This window comes from Ictalurus punctatus, chromosome 3 (assembly GCF_001660625.3).
Source record: "Ictalurus punctatus breed USDA103 chromosome 3, Coco_2.0, whole genome shotgun sequence".
Taxonomy (NCBI): domain Eukaryota; kingdom Metazoa; phylum Chordata; class Actinopteri; order Siluriformes; family Ictaluridae; genus Ictalurus; species Ictalurus punctatus.
In genome coordinates, this window is record NC_030418.2 from 28,647,452 (window position 1) to 28,670,505 (window position 23,054).

A 23,054-nucleotide genomic window follows, 5' to 3' on the forward strand; every position below is an offset into this window, starting at 1 on the left:
AATATAAATATACAGCATGACCTGACACAAGTATGCACCTTATATGAATATGCTGTTTACATTTTGAGAGAACGGCTCAATACTAACACTTACATGCTTATAAAAGCCAGTTGGCTGATGGCAGTTTTGCAAGTGGATCCTTGAGTGAGACCCCTAACCCTCAATTTCTCACCTGCTTAAATTGATTTTGCCCCATGTGTAAGTCGCTTCAGATAAAAAGATTTTCAGTCACTTCAGATCCATCAATCGATTATATAGTCTAGAGTTAATAGACTGAATGGACAATCATCGTTTATTTACATAGATTACATGATCAAATAAGTGAAATTTCATGAAAATGATGAGCATTTCAAAAGATTTCTAAAACTCTGAACGGTACCGATGTATAAAATGTTGCATTCAAAGTTCAACCAGTACCCCTCCTGTGGGAATCAGCAGCTCAAATACTCAAGAATAACGACTGGACTTAAAATGCAACATACTGCACATATCCTTTCATACCTAAACCACAGTGCACATATCATTTCATACCTAAACCATTGAAAAGGGTTTGCTACCACTTACAATGGACTAAATACAAACCATGCAATATCATTTAAAAAAAGATCAGTGCTGTGGATTAGCAAATGTCCTGTGAATACTGAAATGATTTAAACAAACATTTAGAAAATAAGTGACTGCACCCATACTATAATCAATACATATGGAAATAAAGGATTTTCAGTGTTGTCATGGTGAGAAGCTGAGGTCATGTTCAGAGCTCATTGTGCTGCAGTCCATTTCGGGAGATTTTGTTGGTTATATCCTGCAAATGCTTCTTCATCTGGAAAAACAGACAAGAGTGGTACTGCCTTCATATTGCATTCAATTTTAAAGAAGTAAAGTACAAATGTAATAGTCCTGAACTGGCTAAGAATGACTTAAGAAAGCAGTGATTATTTAATCATTATAAACTCTACAAAAAAAGTGTGCAAGAGGAGAAAAACAAAACTTCCCATTTATTAATCAACAATGTTAAGGCATATAGAAGCTAATGTGTGTGTCCGGGTGTGTATTTGCTGTTTATCCCTTAAAACTCAGCCCTACCTTGTATCCGATTTCTCGTGCTTTCTCAGCAAGTGTGTTGTATTTCTCTTTATGTCTCATGATGTGGTCCTTATCACCCAGGGCCTCTATGTGCTGCAGTTTCTGGTGTGAATACTCCAGCTGTTCCTGGTAGTGGTGGTGCTTCTCTACTTTTGTCTCAAAATGCTTCAGCTCCTCCTAAACCCGACATAAATCATATTCTTACTAAGTTAAACAGTGCAGCTGCTTTAAGTAATAAGTCATGATTCGACAGAAAAATTACTATTACATGCAATCAAATTCAAACGCAATCATGCAATCAAGTCTGTTTGTAAGCTTTATGTACACTAGTTAGGCACATCTAGACTGTACAACCTCAAGATCTACAATCTTCTGCCAATTTATTGATTTGCCATAGATAGTAGGTGTATGGGTAATAATGGGATAACTGGTACACTGCTATACTCATTGATAACCATCATAAAAACTGTGATTCTCAAACTGTGATTCTATGAATCTTATACAAACATTTCTCATGAAACGTGTTTTTCCAACACAGGTTCGTCAGATGCTTCATAATAAAATTCCAGGACTTTCAAGGATTTTTCAAGCACTGTGTTTTTCTGTTTTCAAGGACTATCCAAGTCATATCATTCAAACATTTTTTTTTTCTTCTTTTTAAATTCCAAAATTAAATAAATAATTAAAAATAAATAAAATAATAAGAAACCACATTTTTATATGACACCTTTTGCAGCCATGCTGGACTATACTTGCATTTCCCGACCACCATAACATCAGTATAGAGGATATCCCAAAAGTCTCCATACATAGGGGAAATTTACATTTTTTTAGAAAAATGTCTTCCAAAATTTTTCGTACTTAGTTTAAAAAAAAAAATTTAATTAAAAAAATAAAATAAAAATAAAAAACAATTCAGATAGCCTTTAAGAATAACTTTGACAAAAGAAGAATGTATTGAAATCATTCTCATGGCTGGATCTGGAAGCTGTCACAGGGTTGCGATGGACTTTAATAGGAAACATGGCAAACGCATCACACAAGATACTGTTGCCAAACTGGGAGCCAAAGTTGGGAGAGACGTCTCCATATGTGTTTACAAAGAAATGGCAATCATGTAGAGGATGTTTTGTAAATACAGTTACATTTTGCAAAAAAGTGTTATTTTCCCCTATGTATGGAGATTTTAGGACACCCTGTACTCTAAGTGAGTGACAGGAGCACTGTTGCCAACAACTTTCAATGGAAAGCCGCTAAATGTAGCCAGATGTCATACGCTAATTAGCATTTCATTACGTCATTGCCTCGTATTTGTATTCTGCCTAGTGTCGGCTCTTTATATCTGTTTACTTATCTCCTACTCTCTGTGTTCACATACTGTTTTAATACAGCCGAATTCCCAATAAAGCTGTTCTCATTTACATATTGTTCTGTCTCTGTTGTCAGATAACAGAACGAGTATGAAATAGTGATTGAAACTTGGCCCATTAAGAGACTACATGTTAACCAGCAGTCACTTCCAAGCTGCTGCTCTGCACTGATAAAATCCTGATTTTATACCCGCAACATCGTCTGACAAAATCATCAAACGTATAAGTTAAAGACAACGGCTGTGCTGTGATTTTGGCTATATTTATATGTAAAATAATCACTCAGAGAGAAAGTTAGCAGCGACAGGATGTCTTTCTTATTTTTTCTCTCACACTGAATGTGCTGCTCCTCTCTGACACTCATTGAACAGAGTAGCCGCAGACAGAGGTGTACCTGCGGCAGGAAAGGAGGACCTCAGGCTCGTGGGGGAGTACTGGCCACTCTCTTCTATGGAAAGTAGCTAAGGGTTGCTAAGATTGCATTTGTGTTCCATCAAAAATAAACACTACAGTTATTTAGTGATTTCGTATTCATTTACTTTTTATAATTCAAGTACTTTTCAAGCACCACTAGATTAAAAAAAAATGGAGAGAAAAAAAAGGCAAATTCAAGTACTCCAAGCACCTTGAACGAACCCTGTTTTTCCAACTCCACATTTACTTCTGTCCTTGGATACTGGATCAACTTTCATTAAAGAGCCACATTCAGAGGCTTGTAGAAAGAAAACCTATCAATAATTCAACGCGTTACACTGTTGCACTCAGCTAGCCAGCTTGATTCATTCATCTGCCACTTTCATTTTCCACTTTGAAAGCTTTTAAAGCAATATTTCTATTCACTGATCACAAGTCTGGCAGTATCTTATAGTAACTCATAGGCATTCAGTTTACTTCATGTCTATGATCAAAATGGCCAGTGAACACACACTTGTCTCTGCTCCTCTGAGAATGTCCAGGAGGTTTATTTAACAAACAGCCCAGAAATCTGGTCCATTTAATACTTCAAAAACAAATGACCCACATGAACTTTAATAACATTATATACAGTGGTCTGAGGCCACATTGAAAATCCGGGATTTTTTCTTCTGGAAATAAACAGTTTTAACTCATTGTAAAAATGTGTTTTTCATTTACCAGTCTTAACTGTTGAAGAGATACTACAAGTTACCCCATGGTTCAGTCTGTGCCAGTTTTCTTATTCACACCTACTGGATAATTTAAAGTCACCAATCCACTTACTGGCAATAAAGAGACCACAGATGAACTAATGGCACTTTTCCACTGCACGTTATGGCTCGACTCGACTCCACTCGGGATAGTACCTGGTGGAGTACCACCTGCAGTGGCAAAGAAAGCTCAGAAAAGTAAAGCGAGCAGAGTTGAATCGAGTCGAGTCATACCATGCAGTGGAAAAGTGGCTATAATTATCACATTTTGTAGCTCAGTGCTAACTGTGTCAAAATTCTGATTGGTTGACAGCAACTACGTTTTTGATGGCGAACATCATTAAAAATCCACGTACATATTAGCACAGAGATGCAGTACCCTAAATTTCAAACTGATCTGACTTACAGTTCTCAAGAAACAGTTATCTGAACTCATATTTGGCCCTTACTCATGACCACGCCCCAGACTCTGCTGTGCACGAATGCATCAACCAATCATGAGTTACAGCTGTTTGAGTAAATTAGGCTCTGCCCTTAGAGAACTGATTAGCAAGTGGTGGCCATATTGTTTATAAATGTTTATGATCTGAATCTACTTAGTATTTTGACACCAATTTTGTGAAAAATCCTAGGACTAGATTGCAAAAGTAGTTTTTGATATTATGCAAAAATAGATTACATTTTTAGTGGGTGGAGTTAAGTGCTTCTTGAGGCTTTTGTGTTGGGGACAATGCTGGTTATAGGATATACGGTTCATGACACATGGGCCAGAATGTTCAACACAACCATTGCTTGCCTGAGTAATGGGAGGAAGGATTACCTACTGACAAAGTTTTACGGCTCTACGACTTATGATTTGTTCTGTATGAATCATTTTAAAGATTAAGAAAAACCTGAGCAAAGCACCTTCAGTGCTTGGACCCCTAATAATTCATCAGTTACTTGACATTTAACTGTAACTTTAACTGATACCTCCAGTGTGCTGGTTTGTATGGAACACAGATTGTGGTATAGACTTTTTACATTTTATTTTGACATGGTCATTCTGACTGAATGTCTGGAACAGTCTAAACCCCAGTGTTGAAAACTCTCATAATAAAAAACGTTGGTTACAAAAATATGCATGATAATGATTCCTACTATTTACACCCATGATTCATTTTCTGTAGCTCTTCCCTGGAGATCTTTCCAGAAGTCTTGGCCCTGACATGAACCTCACAGTGTGTGAGCGTAAGTGTGCGTGTCCTCAGAAACATGTTACCTTGAGAGAGTCGAGCTCGTCCTCACTAAGATTAGATCTTCTGGCCATTTCCCACAACTCTATGACCCTGGGCTCCTTGAACTCTGTGGAAACAAACATATAAAAGGGAGAATAAAAATGATGTAAGCAGACATAAAATGTCAAAAAATAAAACAGCTTGCAAGTTAATGCACCAGTACCCTGGTGGCAGACAGACAGGGTGGTTTAATTACACAGAGTAATAATATAATAGAAGAAGAATAGCACCGTTGTCAGTGTCAAAGCCTTCATGTGTGATTTTACGTAGACGCTCAAAGCCCTGGTTCAGGTCCCTCATCCTCTGCTTAAGGTCTGTGTGTTTCTCATGAAGATTGGACTTCTTCTCCTCTCCCTCCAGTGGAGAGATCACGTTTTTATGGATTTCTGACAGAGAAAGAAAGACAGAGGCAAAATAACAGTGATGTAAAGAGACATCGTTATTATATAAGGAATAGAACACATGGGGCACGTTGTTACAGGAAAATAATTAACCACAGCGTGGTGTGATGCAGCCCAATGTTTTCCTATAACAGCACATGATGAAGTGTTTTAATTCTCTTATCCTACATACAACTAGGATAACCTGCATATTTTATCCATGGATTCATGTAAGAATATCTGTGATCCAGATTGATTCATGATATTTGGTTTGCTACTGAACCAGCAAATCCAAATTCCTTCATCCTGAAGACTTTCCCACAGCAGAAAACGTAAAAGTTACAGAGTTACCTCTAACTATTACAAAGTGCTGACACTGAAGACTCCATCCTTAAATGCTAAACAAACTTTGCATATCAATATTTACACGTTTTTAAATCTGTTTATGTGGAGAATCCTCTTTACTCATCCCCGTTAAAGCTCTTGGGAAACTTAAACCTGTGCAGTCAGCATTACTGTCACAGATCTTGTTGTGGAACATTAATCAACACCTCCTGACCAATCAGAATTAAGAATTCAACAGCGCTGTGGTACAACACATTACAGGTTTAATCAGGAGTGATTCTGAGACCTGACCACCCTGCACTCTAGCTTAACACTTGTGCAGAGAGATAGATAACTTCAATTAGCCACGTTTAATTTTGCCAAATTCTAACGTGCAGCTTTTATTTCATTATGTCCTTCCAAGAGTCTGAATGGATCTCACAAACAGTGTCATTATTAACTTCAGTAATTTATTGTACTTTTATAATGCTGAATATTTTAATCGATTGAAAATGGAAACCAAAGACATATATTCAAGTAATGCTTATTTTTGCAGTACTGAATATGTATTACATCAAACCACCACTGTATTGCTTTGAATTAGAATTTTACATATCATTACACCTCTGATATAAACATCGACAAGTAAGATATCTACTAACAGCTTCACTTTTTCAAATAAAGGTTTATGTAATATTTTATTCATGTGGAAAAAATTAATGTCATATAACAAAAAACAAACAAACAAAAAAAACCAGGAGTAAAAACAGGAGTGGACTACATAGAAAAAAAGTGTGTGTTTCGTTTTTTTTTTTTTTGAGTTTCAAAGCATGAAACGTGATCCACAGTTCAGCCCACATAGGCCACTGTCGTGCTAACTGAAGAATTTTCAAAAAGTGAACTCAGTATCGATAAATGCATGTAACTATTTAAAAAAATAATAATATATATATTTTTTAAAACAGACAGACAAACAAACAAAAAACCCACATATAACTACAAAAAGCAGGGTTCATACAGATCCTTCATAATCAAATTCCAGGACTTTTCAAGCACTGTTTTTTTCTTCTTCCAAGGACTATACAAGAGGTGTCTATCTATCCATCCCTCCATCCATTTTCTGCACCGCTTATCCTATACAGGGTATGAGGTGGGGGGACACCATGGACAGGGTGCAGACCCATTGCAGGGCACAATCACACACAATCATGTCTTTGGACTGGGGGATGAATCCGTAGTACCCGGAGGAAACCCCAAAGCACGGGAAGAATAGTCAAACTTAGCACACACAGGGCAGAGGTGGGAATCAAACTGCCAACCCTGGAGGAGTGAGGCAAACATGACAACCACTAAGCCACTGTGCCTCCCACAAGAGATGTCATTCAAACATATTCTTTATTAATAATAATAAAAAACACAATAAATTTGTATGGTGCTAAATTTGCATTTCCCAGGCATTACTTCATCTTCACCATAACGTCAGTATATTCCAGGTGAGTGACAGGAGCACTGATGCCAACTACTTTCTGTGGAAATTGGCTAAATGTTGCTAGATGATATCATGCGCTATTTAGCATATTTTTTATGGCATCGCGTCGTATTTGCATTCTGCCTAATGTGAGCTATTTACGTTTGCTTCTTTCCTACTTTGTGCCCACATACTGTATTTTAATTCCCAATAAAGCTGTTCTCATTTATTTATCTTTCTATTTCTGTTGTCATACAACGGAACGAGTATGAAATAGTGACTGAATCGTGGCCCATTAAGAGACTGCATGTTCACCAGCAGTCACGTCCAAGCTACTGCTCTGCACTGATAAAATTATAACCGTGACGTCATCTGACAAAATCACCATACACATAAGTTAAATACAACAGCTGTACTGTGATTTCAGCTATATTTACATGTGCAATGATCACTCAGAGACGAAGTTAGAAGCGAATGAATGTGCTCAGAGAGGCGTACCTGCAGCGGGAAAGCATCACCTGGCGCTCGCGGGGCAGTACTGGCCACTCTCTTCTATGGAAAGTTGCCAAGGTTTGCCCAAAAAAGTTGCTAGATTTGTGGCTAGGTGCTTTTTTGAAAGAAAAAAGTCACAAAAGAGGTCTGAGATGTGGACCGGCACTGTCTCCGTCAAAAGGAGTGAGTGAATAGCGGGAGGAAGGGGAGGGGCTGCAGCGGGGTGTCATATTTTAAGTGAAAGGATTGTATTTGCGTTCAATCGACAATAAACACTTTCAAGTTTGTAAAGTTTAATTGACTTTTTATAATTCAAGCTCTTTTTAAGCACCAATCAATCAACATTTATTTCTATAGCACGTGTTATTTAAATAACACAAGTTGAGCCATACACTCCCAAAATTATAAAACACCAAAAACACATACAATAAAACACACAAAACTCATCACTATTCAACCTCCATACATCTAAGGACAATTATATGCAACAGAGTAGAGATGCATTTTGAACATGGATTTAAAACTTTCAGTCGAGTCACAGGATCTAGTATGTAGGGGGAGGCTATTCCAGAGGCGTGGCGCTGCCACAGAGAAGGCACGATCTCCTTTAGTTTTTCAATCGAGATTTTGGGACATTTAAAAGGAAACTCCGAGATGATCTTAAGAGGTCTAGCAGCATGATGATGCTGTAACAAGCTGGAAATATATTCTGGAGCAAGTCCGTGTAAACCTTTAAAAACCATTAGCAAGACCTTGTTTTGCACTCTAAAATCAACAGGAAGCCATAAGAAACCAAGGTTCCTCATCTGCATGTTAACATTGAAGGCTAAACGGCCAAGATGTAGAGAAAGCTGTTTGGCTAACTTCAATGGACCCAAAAAAAAAAAAAAAAAAAAAAAACATCTTCAGACTTCAGATTTCGACTCATTAAGCTGCAGGAAACTGGACGCCATCCACACCTTTAAAGTTAAAAGCTAAAACCTCATTAAAGTGTTCTAACTCTACTGCTACCTTATTTTGTTTAATGTTATAAATGCTCAAAATAAGAGATTGTTTTGTTTTTGTTACACATTTCATGAAACTTTCTGTTGCTTTTGAAGCGTTCTGTTAATGTTGAGCTCACCCTCAGTCCGGCTCACTGTGTCCATCACGATGTTGTACTCATGGATCTTGTCCTTGTGATGCTCGAACTCTTTGCGCAGGCTCTGCAGCTCCTCCTCAGAGAACTTTCCCGAAGTCTTGGCCTGAAACAATGAACGGATAACATACAAACTGAACATTTTCCTACAGCATGATTCAGTATGATATGTGAGAGACATTTGATCTACTTGATCTATAAACGAAACCATTGTGAGGAAGTAAGCTTTAGGAGATCATGGCTCACTTTGTTCCACAGTTTGTCCAGTCTGGGGTCCTCAAACGTTTCTCCCAGTTTCACGTCATGGTCTTTCAAGTTGTTGCTGTCCATGGCACGGTTGTCCTTCTTACCATCCATTCCGTACTTGGCCAGGATGACTATGAAAGCAAATATTCTGGAATTAATCAATTATGGTGTTACATTTACTTTTACTTAGTGGATACTTCATAGCCTCAGATTTGCCAACAGTTCTAACATGCAAATCCTAAAATATTGGTGGACAACATGGCTTGTGTCCAGATTTGCACCAAGTAGGGTTGCATGGTGTACCGGTACTACAGTAGTATTGCGATACTAAAGCTTCAAAATATTGCTGATGCCATTGTATTTTTTATTTATTTATTTTTTTTAAACGGTCGTATCGTCAATACAGTAGTTTTCTAAGTAATGTTGTGAGGCAGTTTATATTATTTTTGTTAAAACGACACATCTCACTGCTTTTGCAGAATACACAGGTTAGTGATACTTCATTTAACCTCAATTATTTACCTTAATCTATAAAGATACTCTTTGCTACCAAGCAAGCTAACGTTATGCTAACTGGTGTGTGTAAATAATAAAATTTGCTGTGTTTGATAGATAATAAGAAAGCTAACGTTATGCAGAACACTGTGTGTAAATAATAAAATTAGCCGGGTTTGCTAGTAAGTGAGCTAACGTTATGCATCTAAATATTAAAAGCAGGGTTCATACTTCAGCTTGAAGTGCCTGAATTTGGTTTTTTGAAGTTTAAGTAATGGAAAACTTTTAATCTTTGAAATCCATTTTCTATCTAGTGGTGCTTAAAATGTGCTTGAATAACAAAAAGTCAATAAATACAAAACCGCTAAATAAATTTAAAGTGTTATTTTTGATAGAACATGAATACAATCCTTTCACTCAAAATATTAAACTCCCCACTGTAGCCCGACCCTCTACTCTGGCTATTCACTCAATTTAATAGAAACAGCTCCGGTCCACTTTTCAGACTCCTTTAGTGACTTTTTGTTCCCTCAAAAAGCACCTAGTCACAAATCTAGCAACTGTTTGGGCAAACCTGAACTACTTTCAGTAGTCGAGGCTATTCTGTTCAGTGAGTGGCAGAAAGGAGCAGCACATTCATTCACTTCTAGGTCTCTCTGTGCGATTATTTAACATGGAAATATAGCCAAAAATCACAGCACAGTCGTTGTCTTTAACTTATGGATTTGATGATTTTGTCAGACGAGGTTGCGGTTATAAAATCAGGATTTTATCAGTGCAGAGCAGCAGCTTGGAAATGGCTTGGAAGTGACTGCTCGTTAACATGTAGTCTCTTAATGGGCTGTGTTTCAGTCACTATTTCATACTCGTTCCATTGTCTGACAACAGAATCAGAAAATATATTGGTTGTTTTATTGTTATATATTTATTTATTGATTATTTTCCCTGCTGCAAAGTTTATTTGTTTGTTCTGCTTATTTATGTGAAAATGCAGAAAACGGTCACTTCTAGTAACTCCTGTAAATGCTATGGTTAACACAGATGTTGGAACCTCTGTAGCCAAAGTGATGACTTAATTATTTATTCTACTATTGCAACGGGCCAGAGGTTTACTGGGCTTGTGGGTAAGCTGGTATTGAGAGTTACTCATTAATCCTTCTACACCTCTCAAATGACTCCACAGAAATCTAACAATTGTTCACACAACTAGGTCAACTCAACCTGAGAGGTCAGTAGGAATTTTGGGCTCCCTGAGGATTCCCTCATCGTCCCCTACTGCGGAGAGTTGTCATTCCAGAGGTCTTCTGGAGTCACTGGCTATTTCGAGGCCTTGTATTGAATTGTCTCCACCTCCTAAGAAAAAACAACACTGAAACACCTGATTTGTGCGGTCTTACTGTTAAAGTTGCGTCTGAGCTTGGCCTCCCTCTCGCCATCCTCATCTAGTCCCTCTGCCTTTAACTTCTTCCACTGAAGCTCGTCTTTCTCCTGAATCTTCAAGTCACTGTGGAGCTCAGATAGCCTCCTTGGGGCAAGCTGCATCTGTAGGAGGAAAAGGAAGACAAACAAAAGTCCATGAGGAGTTAAAAACTCCAGATTAGCTCTCAGAGGAAAATATACAGTCTAATAATTATGAAAGCTTGGCACTATAAGTGAGGGATTCTTAACTCCAGTCCTGGAGTTTCCCTGTCCTGCATAGCCTCAGGTTTTCTCTAAACACCTGATTCAGCTCATGAGCTAGTTATCAAGCCCCTATATATTGGATGTGTTATATTTGACAAGTACAATCTCCAGGATGAGCACTTGTATAGGATATATTGTGCAATATATAGATAGCTACATACATATATAGTGCATTACATCCCTCATTTCATACTCTATTCAGTGGTTATTAAAGTGTGAGGCATAGCCTGGGGGAGCTGCCCCCCATAGTTATTATATTTATTATTGAGCTAACATAGTTTTCATCTGGTTTGATTGGTCACTTGAAATGAATTAACTTCACACAAACCTCAACAACTCAAAAACAAGTACATGTCAACTTTAGCCTAATGCATTGTTAGTGGAAAGTAATAATAATAATTAATTAATAATTAATAAATAATAATAATTATTATTATTATTATTATAATAATTATAAAGCTCTAGGATTCCAATGAATACACAGAATATCAATATATAACGTACATTTGAACAATGAGCCTATTTAAATACAGGGTGTCCCAAAAGTACATAGGGGAAGTTATCAATTTTTCAAAAATTTTCATACTTGGTTTATATAATATATGTTTTCAGATAGCCTTTAAGAATGCCTTTGAGAAAAGAAGAACTTTTTGAAATCATTCTCATGGCTGGATCGGGAAGCTTTCTTAAGGTTGTGATGGACTTTAACAGGAAACATGGTGAGTACATCACACGTGACACTGTTGCCAAACTTATTATTAATTCAAAAAGACTGGAAGTGTTGCGGACCGACAAAGACGTGTACGTCCACCAACATCCACTGAGGAAGACACAACTATGGTGCTGGCACACACAGTCCCCTATATATGGAGACCCATGTAATTGGATTTCATACAGAGAATAAATCTGTTCTGAGTGCACTGACTGTGTGAAATTATACAGTTAAAGGAGAATGAAAAAGATTCTTGCAATTTGTTTTGCGGCCAGGAACTCCTTTAACTGTAAAATACAGACCTTTTATTAATATAATATGAACAACTAGGCTATTCAAATATTCATTGTTTAATTTCTGAACTCTTTACAGACAAAACACATCAGATCCATGTTATTATTATTATTATTATTATTATCATCATCAGCTCTACTTGTTTTTTGAGTTTTAGCTTCAACTCATTCAATTCAAGCATCCAGTCAAACATGCCAACAACTATACACTGATGTAGGGCTACAACAAATAATCGATAATAACTGATTATGAAAAGCATTGTCAAGGAATCTCATTATCGATTAGTTGGTCTGCGCGCGGCATGGGGCAGATTTACTAATTACGTTACTTCTGAAAACACGCGTCGGAGAGTACACACACACACACACACACACACACACACACATACAGACAAAGTATTTATGCATTACTTTTTACAGATGCAAAAAAAGCACTGAATTAAACTACAGTCCTAAATGAATAATATGTATTCTGGTGTGTGTGTGTGTGTGTGTTTGTGTGTGTGTGTGTGTGTGTGTGTGTGTGTGTGTGTGTGAGTGTGTGTGTGTATTGGGTTCTTTTCAATTTTATATACAAACAATTGTGTAAAGTTTTAGTCTTAAGTTTATATTTGTAACACTGTTTTTGGATTTTATTTTAAATAAATGAAAAAAAATAGTACTGGAAGTATGCCCCCCAATCCGATTAATAAAAAAAAAATAACCGGCTAACTAATCGATTATGGAAATAATCGTTAGTTGCAGCCCTACGCTGATGGGAAAGAAAAATGGGCCAAGCCCAAAACTGTGGTCTTAAAAACAAATCACTGGTCAGAAAATGATCAAGAATTAAGCAAATAGGTAAAGTAACTTAGTATGGGATATATTTTCCCTTTGATTTCTTTACACAGTGAAGCCTTGTGGGTAAACTACCAAACAGCTATTTATTTTATTTTACTAATGTTTTCATTTATTTAAATTTTGTACACCCAGACATGTGCTAGCTTGAATTTTACATCAAACATTTTAATTGTCATGGTTTTACCTTTGCGAACTAGTAGAATCAAAAGCAAACGAGCAAATGGTGGCACAGGTCTCAGGAGTACATTTGTTTAATCTGTCTTGCTCATTTCCTGACCAATGATTTGTTATTAAAGTCCCTGTGAATTGCCTTGAAACACACAGCGTGATGAAATTTCCACTGAACCAAGAAGTCTTGGCGGGACATACTGAGTAGCTCCTTCCCCTTTTTAAAGAGCCGATAGCATTCAGCTTACATCACAGCCCAGGTTAAGCTGTACGTGACAGTTAGTCACAAAGCCCTTAGCTGGCTCCAATACATCCTTCTTCAAAGCGAATGAATTCAAGCTATTTCCTTCTTAACCAACTTAAGAACAGCCAAAGTCACATTTACGACCCATGCTTGCTGATATGATTTCTCTCATTCAACAACGGTAACTTCGGCAAGGTGATTTTTCTTATGATGTTGGGGGCGGGACACCAGATTCTAGAAATAAGTTGATTGGACAGAAAATCTGATGAGAAGCTGAAGTGCAGAATGATGTCATCAAAATCGCAGATCCGTATCGGTGGTAAGGAGAGACTGTACATTTGGAATGCATATATCTCCTAAATGTGAATTTTTCCATTGTTTTTGAGCTTTTATATATATATATATATATATATATATATATATATATATATATATATATATATATAAACCTTAAGGCTAACATATTCATACTAAAAGCCACAAAACTTTCATTTTGATTTCATGAGGGCTTTAAGACCATTAAAGGTTTACTATTTTGCCCAGGAGTGTAAGAACCCAGTAATAAATACAATACATTATGTGTGTGTATGCCTATTAAGGTTATGATTATTATTTATAAAAATAAAAAACAAAAACAAAATTTAATTTCACACACCCCATAGTGACACCCCTGGTGGTTCCCGAACCCCTGCTTTATACAGTGTACTTTACTGTGTAAGGAGTACTAAGGTGAATCACTGAGAAAATTACTGAGACAAACGCTGCTAACAGGTCAACGCTAATGTGCAACTTGATAATAAACATTGATTCTCTGAAACAGTATTTCCTGACACAAGCCGCTCACCCTGTTCGCTTTCTCCCAAACCTGGTTCAGTTTAGCGATACGAAATTCCACGGCATTTCCCCCGTCATTCGAGTCCTTTTGCTCATTCACTTCTCGAGAGTACTTCCCCGCCATTACTCCCACACTCAGGCAAAAGCTCAAAAACAAACCACACACCTTCATGTTTAAAATAATTACAAACAGCTAAGACACGCACAAAAAAATACGGTCAAACAAAGCTGTGCGGTTTATACATTCATCTCCGACTCCAGTTGCATCCAGGAAGCGTAATAATCACATGCTTCCCAGCTTCCCGGCTGCACTGCATTCTGGGAAATGTAGTTCAAAATCTCCAGCGCTTTATTCTTTTATATTGCGCGATCGAGGAGGAAATACTACATTTCCTATAACTCTCGGCTCAGCCGTTTGAAAGTAACCGGAGATTTGGGCAAATGAGAAGAATCCACGCACTAAAAGTAACGGGAAACTGCTCTTGCACAATAACTATGCGCTTATATGAGCAGAAATGTTTACATGAACAGAAATATAAACGTATGTACACATTAATAAAGGATTAAAAGCGAATTATGTTGATGGACATTAACCACACTACTGACTGAGAGCATTCCTATTCAATTACAGTTTTCAAATTAAGGTGTTTAAAAATATAAATAAAAATCACCCACTTTGAATAATAACAATAACGGAATTACGTCAATACACAAATAGGACAACACACATTTGAAAACTTCTATTTGGGATAACACAAGCAGAACCCAGCATTAACATTAAGAAAACTTTCACTAATGGAGAGAGACACTAAATCTATGTTAGTTAAGGACAGCGATGAAAAGCTGACAGGTTCAGTGATTTCACACACAGCAGAGTCTGGGGCTTCAAGGGGCCACAGGATCCCCAGGACTGGGAGGAGAACAAGGAACCGCAAACCGGTCAGTAACCAGGGGTAATGAAGAAATTGTACTTTGTTACTCTTCTTAAGTATTGTTTTGGTGTATTTATACTTTACTTGAGTATTATTGAAATCGAATACTCTTACTTAGTTAGATTTCCAAGGGAAAAAAATCCCCCAAACTTTTTACTTCATATATTTTTATTTCATCCTTCAAACAAGCCACTCACAATATGCTATATACTGTATAGCAAACAAATGGGCTTAACATTAAGTCATTTCAGTTTAGCATCCACTATCAAAAAGTGCGTAAATTTGTTTTCTCATGCTACACAATATAGCACTATTAAAAAAAAACTATTAAAAAAAACTCCTTTGCCTCCCTAGAAAGCATGTTGAGGTAAGTTTCACTAATTTACTAACATTAACTGGATATATTAACTAAGCTAGCCTGTTTTCTTGTCAAATGCCAGGTAAGACTAGCAATTATTCCAGTAGCGAACATAATTGACTAGTCGTGATTCGAGTTCTAGCTAAATATGCAAACTTACAGAGATTCATTTAAAAAAATATCATTGTTGCTTTAAAAAACAAAATACATTTTCTAACAGTATTAAAGAAGTAATAGAGTAACACTTTACAATAACTACATGAAAAATCATGCACTAATACCTGAATTAATACTTACTTAAATATGAATTAATGATGAGTTAAGGCATGTGCTAATCATGAACTAATGAAGAGCTGACCTTAACTACAAGATGAGTCTTATGAATTCATGCATGAATAATGACCACCTTAAGTACACATTAGTACGTGTCGATTAGTTAATGTGTTAAGTAACACATAGGGGTAAATTAAATCAAACACGCGCTGTAAAAAAGAATATAAATTAAACCTGCACAATTAATTTTTTTTTAACATAATTTGGCATATACAGCTGCATACGCAAACATCATTGGATGGCGTTGAGATGAAATCATTGGTGTTTATTATTAGTGTGTCTTTGTACGATAAAGAGGATCAATGTAAATTATGAAAGTAATCCACCATCCAGTGATGTTTGTGTATGATGTTTTCTAATCACAATAAAATGAACGCATCATAATGGATTCAAGCTTGAGGCGGGTTTACATGAAAGAAATGGTTTGAATTATGTAGGGATGTCCAACACTTTTTTGAAACACTTTGTGTAAAACACTTCAGGGTGATAGCTGTAACTCCATCTGCCTTCTGAATCTGAATAGTTTTGGGGAGTTAGATTTGTACTACAATCTGTGTAGATTAATGTTGTTTTGAGTTCAGAGATGCCATTAGTGATACATTTTATTTTTAAGCTTCAGTTGGCACATCTGCTAGTGTTTTTCTTTTGTTTCTCTCACTGTTTCTCTTTTGTTTAAAAAAAAGTGTGTTTTTGTTTGTGTGTGTGTGTGTGTGTGTGTGTGTGTGTGTGCGTGTGATCTCCTCAAGGTAAAGTTAAGGTGTCAGATTAAAAAAAAAAGTAAATTTCTAAATGTTAAGTTTATATTCTAGTGACAAAAGCATCTACTTTATTGTTAAAACATATAGTAAGCTCTACTGCGTACTTAATCCTTCAGAATCAGGAAAAGTGGAACTGACAAAGGGCAATGGATGGAGGTATGGATGGGTGGATGGACAGACAGACCTATTTAAATGACTTAGACTACCGCTTTATTATTAATTTACAGTATCTTAATGTGGTTCTGGGTGTTTAAATAAATAATAAAATAATGAATAAAACTAAATGAAAATGTACAAAGATGAATAAATGAATACACATTCTGGTAATGTTTCTGGTGAAATCTTCTTGTATTATACAGCAGTTAGTTCCAGTCCACTAATTTGATTGTACGAGCAGAGTTCCAGGAGTGCTTATGTGTCATGCCGCTTATCTTTAAAATTCCAAATCTAGCATTTCTAGTCCCACTGAAATTGTTACTACAGTCGAGGTAGTGACATTATCAATAGACATGGCAGATGAATATAACTTCTGACTTAAAATATGAAAGCTTGTCAGATAAAGATGAAAAGGAAGAAGGGGAGCCAATTTCACTGGATGCAGGTTTAACAGGAATGTACAAATCAGTGTGAGCTAGTGGACAGGCTGTCAGTGAGTATGGCTTCTTCAGGATCTATTTCCAATTGCAAAGCCAGAATAAACAAATTAATTGGCTATATTGTGTCCGAAATGTTAGTTTCTGGATATGTTATACTGAATATTGGCATGGCTGTGATGACCTGCGGACTAAAGCTGAATCACACCTGTGCGATATTCAGTATAACTGCACTCTTGCTCATGTGATATTGCTTAATTTTAAGATTTTATCAGTTGATTTAACACAATCTTTGACTGAGCTAATGAGTAACCTCCTAAGGGTAAATTTTCTAGTTAGGTTCATCTGCTTGAAAATACGATACACCTAACCTCCACTGCTACACCGCCAACCCCCTCACCACACACACACACACACACACACACACACACACACACACACACACACACACATGACCATACACAAATGTCTAATGCTCTGTAAAAGCTATCATTACTTTTAGTTAACCTTCAGTCTTATGTTGCATCTCTTCTACTACTGATTAACAGCTACAGTGTCTGAGGCACTTTAATGCCTTTCTTTTTCATTTAAGTTAAAATACTTTTATATTTGGAGGGAGGTGGTGGCTAATTGGTTAGAACGTTTGCCTCGCACCTGCAGGGTTGGGGGTATGATTCCCGTCTTCACCCTGTATTCATGGAGTTTACATGGTCTCCCTGTGTTTCAGGGGGCTCCTTCAAGGTACTCTGGTTTCCTTCCCCAGTTCAAAGACATGCGTTTTAGGCTGATTGGCATGTCCACATTGTCCATTGTGTGTGAATGTGTATGTGAGTATGCCCTGCGATAGATTGGCATCCCGTCCAGGGTGTCCCCTGCCTTGTGCCCCGAGTTCCCTGGGATAGGCTCCCCGCGACCCTGTGTAAGATAAACGGTACAAAAGATGGATGGTTAGACTTATATTTGTAAGGACTATATTACAAACACTCAGTTCCAAAAATGTGTTACATTAAACATGGTGGATGCTGCTCGGGCCAAGAAAATGCAGAAAAAGTAAAAACTAAGTAAACTAAACTTACACTTATCACTGGTAATTCCCTCAGTGGTACTGATTATAGCTGCAATCATATTAGTTATATGTTACAAAATTATATCAGCACAGCTTAATGTAGCTTGTAATAATTTAAAATAAGTGTAATTTCTAAAAACAACAGCACCATGGTGGGGTAAGTGGCAATAAGTGATCTAACCTAATGTATATTTGTATAAATTGAGACATCAGTGTTTTGAGCAAAGTCTTTAGCATTTTCTGAGCATGAAAGCGCAGGACACTATGTACACAGACAAAAGAACCACTAACACTTATCATTCGTCTTATTCATAAAAATTTTCCACAGCATTCACATTTCCTGACCTTTAGAACAGGAGTGACCAAATTACTGTTGACAGGCCAGCTGCAGCCAGCACCATTTAAACCTGGTGTGAGTGTTTTCAATTTTTCCATCATTCTCACCCCTTCATTCTCTTTATGCTCCTCTTTTCTTCTGGGTTAGTACAACATTTCTAAAAGGTGGCACAATTAAAAAAAAATTAGGGGATTTAAATAAAAATTTAAATTCTATTAAATAAAGCTCCTATCATACGTTATGTAATATAAATAGATTTGTGAAGAGAGGATATTTCACAAATTCATAATACCGAAGGAATCTATATCAAATCACAGGTGTTTATTTATGCGCTCATTCTATTGGTATTGCAGCTACAGAGTAAAATGCCTAGTGTTGAATTAACACCCAGAGTGTTCATTTGTCTCCATATAAACATTGAAGGGTGTAAATTCAACACTCTGGGTGTTAAATCAACCCTGGGGATTTTGCTGTATAGTAGATGGTCCATATAAATTGATTTAAAAATCATATAAATGTTGATATTCTGCAAGTAGATGTTTTTTTTATTCTATTTTTTATTAATTAAAAAAAAAAAAAACCCTTTTAGGATTGTCAGTGCTTTGTAACAGTCAGATTTAAAGCTGTTTATTAAAGTTTTCCAACATGGGAAAGTCTTCAGGATGGAGGATTTTTCACTTTGTGGTTTCTCAGTAACATGACAAGCTGCATTTTGTGTGCGTTTAATTCTCCCAAGGGGAATACAAAAGAGAGGCTTGCTGGTGAGGCAACAAACGTTTACAGTGATAACAAGAACTAGCTTTAAAAAAAATAATAATAAAATTATTTACAGCTGTTCCACAAGATTAAATGTAACTACAAATTGATAAAACATATCAACATGCCTTTGCCATAGTGTAGAGACTGACAAGGATGCAAATGCAGTATAGCATTTTATTAAAGCAACTGGCAAACAAATCCAAAATGTGAGTCAAATACATCAACAGTAAACAGAGGTGAGGAGATCAGCAAACAATATCATGGAAAATACAAAATACAAGAACCAGAATATCAAAACACAGAGTAAATGGCTTGTAACATGAGGTACAGGCACATGGAGCATTACTTTGCGTCGAGCATGAGTTATGTGGCGTGTCCACCATATTAGTTTGTGTGAATTTAGAGTTACTCTATCAACAATGTTTTTTTTTTTGCTCATTATAGAAATACAAACCATATTTTTTTTAATTATCTATTTCTAGTTCCATGTGGAAAGTCCCCAAAACAAGTTAGTTCCAGTTATGTCAATTTACTGTCACCTACATTATAAGAGCTATAAAGAGTTGCTCCTTCACTTTCTCTAGAATTAATAAGACACTAAATGTAGCATGGTACCCAAAAAGTGTAAAGCAAGTGTAAAGTCCTCGGTCTTGAAGATTTTACCATGGTGGAAAACAGCATTACCCTTGGTTATCATATATATGTTTATATACATATTATTATTATTATTATTATTATTATTATTATTATTATTATTATTATTGATATAGACTTCAAAGCACTTCTGTAAGTCTCTGTGGATAAGGGCATCTGCAAAATGCCATAAATGTAAACTATCACAGAGTGCTGATACTGGAGACTCCTTCCAAAAATGCTAAATAAACATCTCCTGACCCAAAGCTGTTCTTCGTTAAATAACAGCAGTTTATTATGCCTCTGATTTTAATTACAGCCAACCTGTCACATAATAAACGTAAAGTGCAGATAAGACCTTTACTTTAAGAGAGGCAGGCAGACAAATCCAAAAATTCAGACAATAGCGTGGTCAAAAAACAGGCAATGGGTCAGGCGATTGGCAAACAGGCATAAATGAGGCAAAACCAGAATCAAGAACGAGGGCGAGAACGAGAACGAGCTCGAGGGCGAGAACGAGAACGAGATCGAGATCGAGATCAAAACAATAACACATGACCCGATAACAAACACTTGGTATACGGAAAACTCACGTAATACTTCGCAAAGTCATAGTGTTAGAACAGTCTCTTATATACTGTGGTTGTGAGAGTGTGTGTGAGATTGGATGCAGGTATGTGTGATTAGAATGAGTGTGAGCGTTGTTTGTGTGTGTGTGTGAGTGTTCTGGGAATTGCAGTCCATGGCGGTTATGTTTGTAGGCCGCCGTGCAATATGGGAAATGTAGTCACTGGTTTGCTGTGATATGACACAAGCTATTGTTAGAACTGCTGTTAAAATTAATCAACACCGTCTGACCAGTCAGAATTGAGAATTCAACAGCGCTGTGGTATAAATAAGTGTAATGTTATAATGCAAGTTGTTGCTAGTAAACAAGGTATTGTTCCACACAGAACAAAAAAACAACAACCTTAAATTAGAAATCATATCAAGTATAGGATGGCTTTGTATATCTCTTTTATCTGGAGTTAAGATATGATCAAATAAAACAAACACTTAAGAACTGTTATAAGAGCTGTTGTGCTAAGTGAGATCCAAACAGCAGTTGTCATGGTTACTAACCAGATAAAATAAAATTACAGTTAAGCTGTTAATAAAGCTGCAGTGGCCCCTCTCAAATCTCAAACTATATATTAGGCCACCTTTAGAAGCTAAAAGTGAAGCCTGCACTGTGTAATAGAAGTGAAGTGGCCATCAGGGGTGACTGCTTTCTGAAAATTACCTTTCAGATCTGGTAGTATGTTATTTTTACGCTTTTCAATTTTAAAATTGGCAGCTGATGCAGTGAAGGCTGTGAATTCAAATTTCATGATTCATAAATCTGATTTCTGCTTAGCACACAATGCTAGAGTGTGATTTGTATAGTATGTAGTCAAAATGTGTGATTTGAGACAGACTTGTCTGAAATCAGCATGCATACACAGCCATAAATTAAGACTCTACAGAAGGTAACTATAGGTTTATTTATTTAGGGACAAGTCATCTGAGAACAGCAGACGATATACTGCGAACATTATATCTTATTAATTAAGTGATAATTTATGACAGACCGTGCAGTGATATGAAAATAATCCACGCAGGGTGGTATGATGTGGTACAATTCAAATTGTAATGCTGTTATGACTATGAAATGGATAATTTTTGTATATATATGTGGTCTGGAATGTGTTATTCTGCTTATACCACAGTGATTTGATTACAATGTTTAATTTAACATACAGTGGTGCTTGAAAGTTTGTGAACCCTTTAGAATTTTCTATATATCTGCATAAATAGGACCTAAAACATCATCAGATTTTCAGTCCTAAACGTAAATGAAGAGAACCAAATTAAATAAATGAGTCAAAAATATTATGGGTTATATATTGAGGAAAATGATCAAATATTACATACACTATCTGTGAGTGGCAAAAGTATGTGAACCTTTGCTTTCAGTATCTGGTGTAACCCACTTGTGCAGCAATAACTGCAACTAAATGTTTCCGGTAAGTGTTGATCAGTACTACACATCGACTTGGAGGAATTGTAGCTCATTCCTCAGTACAGAACAGCTTCAACTCTGGGATGTTGATAGGTTTCTTCACATGAACTGCTTGCTTCAGGTCCTTCCACAACATTTCTATTGGATTAAGGTCAGGATTTTGACTTGGACATTCCAAAACATTAACTTTATTCTTCTTTAACCATTCTTTGGTAGAATGACTTGTGTGCTTAGGGTCGTTGTCTTGCTGCATGACCCACTTTCTCTTGAGATTCAGTTCACTGACAGATGTCCTGACATTTTCCTTTAGAGTTTGCTGGTATAATTCAGAATTCATTGTTCCATCAGTGATGGCAAGTCGCTCTGGCACAGATGCAGCAAAACAGAATACCACCCTCATATTTCACAAATGGGATAAGGTTCTTATGCTAGAATACAGTGTTTTCCTTTCTCCAAACACAGCCCTTCTCAATGAAACAAAACTTCTATTTTGTTCTTATCGATCCACAAAATAGTTTTCCAACAACCTTCTGGCTTGGCCCTGTGATCTTTAGCAAAGCCCAGACGGGCAGCAATGTTCTTTATGGAGAGCAATGGTTTTCTCCTTGCAACCCTGCCATGCACACCATTGTTGTTCAGTCTTCTCCTGATGGTGGACTCATGAATGTTAACATTAGCCAATGTGACAGAGGCCTTTAGTTGCTTAGAAGTTACCTGGCTCCTTTATGATGTCGTGGATGTTACACGTCTTGCTCTTGGAGTGATCTTTGTTGGTTGATCACTCTAGGGGAAGGTAACAATGGTCTTGAATTTCTTCCATTTGTACACAGTCTGTCTGAATGTGGATTGCTGGAGTCCATACTTGTTAGAGATTGTTTTGTAACCTTTTCCAGCTAGATGAGCATCAACAACTCTTTTTCTGAAGTCCTCAGAAATCTCCTAAATTCATGCTATGATGTACTTCCACAAACATGTGAAGATCAGACTTTGATAGATCCCTGTTCTTTAAATAAATCAGGGTGCTCACT

At 36.7% G+C, this 23,054-nt stretch overlaps 1 protein-coding gene across 1 annotated transcript; it reads right to left on the minus strand.

The window, feature by feature from the left end:
- Positions 1–265: 265 nt before the first annotated feature.
- On the minus strand, positions 266–14,496 carry lrpap1 (low density lipoprotein receptor-related protein associated protein 1). The gene is made up of 8 exons (XM_017464692.3): positions 14,227–14,496; positions 10,840–10,984; positions 8,948–9,078; positions 8,687–8,807; positions 5,130–5,285; positions 4,884–4,966; positions 1,087–1,263; positions 266–823 (listed from the first exon to the last, which is right to left on the minus strand). The coding sequence occupies exons 1-8, from the start codon at positions 14,386–14,388 to the stop codon at positions 755–757; spliced, it is 1,044 nt and encodes a 347-aa protein (XP_017320181.1). The 5' UTR covers positions 14,389–14,496; the 3' UTR covers positions 266–754.
- Between the last annotated feature and the right edge of the window lie 8,558 nt (positions 14,497–23,054).